The sequence below is a fragment of the Nothoprocta perdicaria genome, unplaced genomic scaffold (genome assembly GCF_003342845.1).
Source record: "Nothoprocta perdicaria isolate Ctin4 unplaced genomic scaffold, notPer1 scaffold_151, whole genome shotgun sequence".
NCBI classification, from domain to species: domain Eukaryota; kingdom Metazoa; phylum Chordata; class Aves; order Tinamiformes; family Tinamidae; genus Nothoprocta; species Nothoprocta perdicaria.
Genome location: NW_020454661.1, coordinates 887,671 through 893,670, shown reverse-complemented (window position 1 = coordinate 893,670; position 6,000 = coordinate 887,671). Strand labels below are relative to the sequence as shown.

Genomic DNA, 6,000 nt, shown 5'->3' with positions numbered 1-6,000 from the left:
CAAAAAAAGCTTGTGATGTTAAATACAAATTTAAGCTGCCTGATAATTATTTTTTTGATGCTAAGAATTTGCAGGGTCGCCTTTTGAAGGCACTTAACATTGGGATAGATTGGGATCCCACTGTTAGTGGGATTGAGCCCCAGATGTAGTTTTTATTGTATTCCATGTGTTAAATTCATTCCCTGAGTTGCATCTGTAAAAGCCAGCAGAAACTCTGGCAGAAGGTCCTTGGCTGAGAAGTCAAGAATCTAGAAAGAGGAAAGGATTGCCACAGTGGAAAATACCCAAACCTCTTTTACGCAGGGCGCTCACATACAGCAAAAGCGGTTCCAGTTTCTGCTGGTAAGTCCTGCAGGCTTTTGAGGAGGAAAAAGCTTCCCTTCTTACTGGAAATGCTTGTGGGAGGAGGCTACACCACTTCCCCAGATAAAGTCTATCACGGGGCCAAAGTGCATCCATTGAAATGTCTGGGCATACACAGCCTGGAAGAGCTGTGAGGGCTTGTGCAAGTCTCCATATTTTGTTGAAATATTAAAAAATAATATTTTGTTGCAGAGCTGTGGCACTGAGAAATTACAGCTAAATAACCAGAAGCTCCACGCCATAAGGATCTGTGATTCTCGAGAAATTTTGTGTGGTTCAGGAGTGGTCCACATAGGGCCCTCATGATAAAATGACCTCCTGCAGTTGGCACTGGGGCCACCCAGCACCGAAAGCCTGGCTGATTCAAAGCGCCAGCTGAAGAGCTGGGAGGGACACCGCACCCAGCTGCACACCCAGCCCACAGGMCAAGGAGCATCCTTGGACAGAGCCGCCATCCTGTCCTGTTTGCAGCCGCCCTCAGAGCTCTCATGGACATCACGAGGGATTTAGTGGCTCCTGCCCATTTGCAGCCTTTGCTAGGCTGCCTGTGCGCTCCGCGGGGTTGGCCTGCTGTGCTCCAGAGCCTCCCAGATTAGCAGGATACAGGTGTCCATGTGGTGTAAATGTGCTGTGACAGGCTGGAAACATCAAGGTCATCCGTCTGCATAGGAAAGCGGCCTTCCAGGTGCTTCACATAAGGCATTGCAGAAAGGAAAGTCACCTTCCAGGTGCTTCACATAAGGCATTGCAAGTTTCCATTAAAGCTGGAATATCCAGTGTAGTGTAATAAAGGTTTTATTTTAAGTTTGGCTAAGCCTATTTAAAACTTGGGTAGGTGAAGTGCAAGGTATCTCCTTTACCTTCATGGAAGTCTGSCATACCTAATGCACGTAGTTTTTAAATTCTTCATTTTTAATAGATGCTTCTCCATGAGGTCATATCTACCACCCCAGTGCTTTCATTCCCCAGTTAGATGAAAGAGATATTTACACTATATGTTCTTGTTCACGCTATATACTTAAATACATGGGTGTGGTTAAATTCTTATATCAAGAGGCAGAAAACATCTGCCTCTTGATATAAGCAATCTGGTACATACCAGACATGGAGTCAAGCATTTTAGCGTAGTATATTCCTTTAGGATTACGCTTACCTAAGGGAATTTCAGATTCTTCTCCCTAAATTCTCGTCACATGACATGTCAGGGGTTTTCCCTCCATCTGTCTGGGATTGGTCAGTGCAATTATTTTGTAAAACGTTGTGTTAGTGCTTTTGAAATGACCAGAAATACTTCTAATCAATATGCAGGTTTTGTTTATTCCTCTTAAAGATGAAAWTTTTGTGTTAAGTACAGGTGCAAAGAAAACTACAAAACAGCTTTTGTGGAAGGAGGTGTCTGCAGGCTGAGATCAACATTATTGCTGAAGTTTGCTCTGTTCTAGAAGTAAAGAACTAGTGTAGCGCTGTTGTTAAGATGAGGTCTTGTTCCCTCATCCCTTCCCCGTGAAGTAACATCGCCAATTCTGCGATCAAGGCAACAGCRCCCTGAGTGGCCATGTAGCGTCAGCAGGAATTCTTACATGCATCCAATCTGTAGTGGGGGATCAAATATTATCCATCCTTGGGCATCTACAGGCATCTGATCGGGTAGATACGACGTTGCAATATAAATTAGCTGTGTGGTAGGTCAGCTTTCAAAAGAAAATTGGCAATGGTTCAGAAAGTTGTGTGACCTTAAATATAAGAACAAGTATTAGGTGAGGATTAGCAGGCAAGGGGATGTCAGAGTCCAATTGTCTTTTCATGATATTTTTAGGGCAAATGAGGCCTCGTCTCTTTTATCATATGTTTCTGTTATCACCACCCCATACAATAACAGGACAGTTCTTCCTCACAAGAGGTCAATTCTGGCAAATAGAGTTTGCTTAACCATGGCAATCTTCAAGCACAGGTCAAGATCATACTCAGGGAATTTGGASAAAATTTTCATAGTCTCTGTAGGTTTCCATAACGATGTTATTTCCTGTGGGAGAACCTCCTGGGGAGAGGGAACAGAAAGTTACCGAGAAGCTTCCCACTTGGACATTAGGGAATACCAGAATTGACGTTGCTTTTCCATACACAAAGCACATTTGGAGCTCRCACAGCTAAACCATGTCCAACTTTAACTTCCATGTTCAATGTTTAMTGAACCCCAGTGTTTAATGAACCCCATCCCGTTCATTTCGCACCCTCAGCAAATGGCGGGCGCGGGGACCCCCCCACCCGCCAACGGCCGCCAGCGGGCGGGGGAGGGGACTACGACTCCCGGCATGCACCGCGCGCTGCCGCCCCCGCCCCCGCGGCGCCTGTGGGGGGGGCAGCGGCGCGCTGCACGCCGGGAGCCGTAGTTCGCCACGCGCGGATCCGGAAACGTGCTGGGGGCGGGGTGGGGCTTAGCTTTCTCTCCTTCGCCGAGCGGGAAGAAGCGGGCGCGAGTCTTGTTTTTATTATTATTATTATTATTATTATTATTGTTATTATTTTCCATTTGCTTCCTCTCCTCCTTCGCCTCTCCCTCCCTTTTCCGCTCTCCGCGCGGCGCGGCGGCGGCGCCTTTAAGGCCGCCCGGGAGCGCGGCGGGCGCGCCTGCGCAGCGGGGCCGTGACCCTGCCGGCGGCTGCCGAGGGTCCCGCGGCGCCCGCTCCCGGCGCGGCCGTTGGCACCGCGCCCCTCCCCTCCCCCCGCCGCCGCCGCCATGGAGGGGCCGGCCGAGCGCGGCGGGACGGCGGGCGAGGCCCCCGCGGGGCTCATGGCGGAGATCCGCGCGCCGGGCCCGCGCCCGCTGCGCCTGCTCGAGTGGAAGGTGTCGGTGGGGGCGGCCGTGCAGATCGGCTCCGTGCTGGCGCTCTGCGCCCCGCTGCCGCCCGCCCCGCGCCCCGCCGCCGCCGCCGCCGCCTCCGCGCCGCCCGCCGCCGCCGGCTCCAGCCGCGCGCCGCGGGCCGCCGCCGAGCGCAAGGTGAAGGCGGAGCGGCCCGGCGTGGTGCGCGAGCTGTGCGCGCGGCCCGGACAGGTCATCGCGCCCGGGTGAGTGCCGGGCCCGGCCCGGGCCGCGGCGGGCAGGGGGAGGGAGCCGCCTCGCGGCCGGGGCGGCCCCGGGGGGCTCCGCGCGCTGCCGCCCCTGCCCCGGCCTGGCGGGCGCTGGGCAGCGGGTTCGAGGAAAGCCAGGCGCCCTCTCGAGCTTTCCTTCCCCGCGAGGAAAGTTTTATACCCCACGTGCCAAGCGGTCGCCCTGCGTGCACAGAGCYGCGCTCCAGGGCCCCGCGCTTCCCTGTGAGCCCTACCTCGGAGAAGGGAGCACCCCCTCCGCGTGTCTCACAGCGCTGTGGAAGCGGCTCTTGCTAACCAAGCTACTCGGAGATGCTGCTTCCACGCTTCCCAGCTTCCTGCTTGGGCTGTGCAAAACTCAGCTACTGAAGGGACCACTTACTGATTAATAAGAGGGATTTTAATGCTTCACCAAAGCAACTTACTTTCACTGATAAATGTCATACATACAATACTAGCAGTCTAGATGCTGTTAACCCCACAGGTATTTTAATGCATATGGTGTCACAAATACAAACTAGATAATGGAATTTAAATTATCAAAAGAGTAAGGCACTAAATATGAGTTTGTTTGTTTTTCCATGGTTCAACARTGGCTTTGCCCTGGTAAGATTGCATATTGGTTAACTTGCTTCTTAAATGGCTCGTAGGGCCTCTCACAATTTCTATGTTAAATTGGGCTAATAGCTTGCTATCCTGCACTTCAAGCAGATTTCTTTCTCRACAGGAAACCATTGAAAGCCTCTACTTCCTCTGTTTTATGACAGCAGGTTATTTTCTTTTATTGCCATGCTCTTGGTTCTTGGGTGGGTGCAACCAGGCCTAAGCTTTCCTGATTGAAAATCAGGAGTATATGCAAAGCAGCTGTGTGCAGAGGCATTCTCAGGGGTTCAAAACCAGTGAGTTTTTATCAGTCAGAACAGTGAAATGATAGAGAGCAGATAGAAACTGGATTTTTTTTGTCTTGCTGCGGAGAGCACTGTTTTTGCTGTAGTAAGGCTGCAGCTTTTTCCTTCTGCTGTGCTGTTCGACCTCTTGCCTGTGGTGCAAGGCAAGGCCCTTCAGCATCYGCTTCAGAACCTGTGTGCCATGAATGCTGACTCTGATGAAAAGTGTCTGAAAATACACACTAAAATTCCACCGGTGTGCATCTATGGGATGGAGGTGCAGTGCCCATCTATCAGCTGGAGTCGCTCTTGCTAGCGCTTYGTGGGAGGACTGCTGAGTTGGTCTGGTGTGTTTCCATTCTGTTGACTAAGCACCTTGGGGGAAAAACAGAAGCAGGAAGGCATTAGTTAGTAAGCAACTGAAAATTATGCTGGGATGAGGTAAGTGCGTTTTAGCTTTGCTAAATGTGAACTTTAGGGCTTTATCCACAAAACTCTATGCAGTGCTTATGTTGGATTTGTTTCCTCAACATGGATTCACTCAATAGATGACTTTACTGCTTGTAGAGAATGCTCTTGTCTGGCTGTTTCGCTTGTAGCTTMCTAGCACACTTTCTTACACGGCTAAAAGTTAGCTTCCTGTTACTGACTGTTGCAAGACTTTGCTTTTCTGGAATTCTGAGTTGCCAGCTAGCGTTTGCTATTGCAGGTTATAATGGTAGTTATTGGGAAAATGGGAAAGCACCATCCAAGAGAACYGCTGGTGGGAGGATGTGTGAGGATACCAGCGCTAGCTCAGCAGCTGGAGGCMGAAGCGTAGCCATTGCCTACAGGCTGCGTGCAGTCACTTAGGAGTTTTCTCTGTGAACGTTACATCTTTTGGCTGTGGTTTCCCCTTTTGGAATGGGAATAACAACATCTCCATACTTGTGAGCAGCATTTACTRTTACTTTTGCAAATAGTGTTAAGGTTACGTGGTATTAAAACATAGTAGTGGTAAAGTACTAATAGAAGGAGAACTACTATAGTAGTGATAAAGTAGATCTTTCTTTTTCTTATTGCTATGGGATAAACCTCTTTATCCCTATTATCCATGGTGGTTGGTGCCAGGTGCTGCCTTCAAAAGAAATCCTTTTGGYCAGGTTAGCCCCTAACTCACTATGAGATAAAGATGCATGCAGTAGTTCAGCAAACACTGCACTAGTAAGCGATTACACCTGGCATAGAATGAAATATATCAGGATATGAAAGTGATGGACTATATATTTAGCACTTAATTTTCCTATAGTTTGGTTATCTACTTGACAGTGCTGTTGACTTAAGCAGTCAAGCCCTCCTTTCTGCATGGTCCCATCTGACATCGCATTGCTTTGGCAACAACAAAATGAAGTTGGTGTGAGTGCTGTGGCCTGGGAGGAGGAAGCTTTTCCGACGTTTCCGAGCAGGATCTGCAGTGCTGAGGGCTGTCAGCCCAGGGAAGTGGATGGTGTGAGGTGGAGCTGGCAGCTCGGGGTGGGCAGAGGGTCCCCGTTGCAGGTMCTCGTCCAGGGAGGCTTGCATCGAATCCCGGGGCGGGCCTGGAGAGAGCAGGATTGGGCCTCTCAGGAGGGTGAATAGCAGGGATGATGGCAGGCAGTTAATGAAAGGCCTTTGATGTTAAGGT

At 50.2% G+C, this 6,000-nt stretch overlaps 1 protein-coding gene across 1 annotated transcript in view; it reads left to right on the top strand.

Annotated features, from left to right (window-relative positions):
- Positions 1-3,100: 3,100 nt before the first annotated feature.
- The window catches only part of CTDP1 (CTD phosphatase subunit 1), a 96,755-nt gene continuing 93,855 nt past the window's right edge, over positions 3,101-6,000 (top strand). Inside the window, exon 1 of the mRNA XM_026034894.1 lies at positions 3,101-3,429. Within this exon, the coding sequence (XP_025890679.1) occupies positions 3,101-3,429 (329 nt within the window). The remainder of the gene's footprint in view (positions 3,430-6,000) is intronic.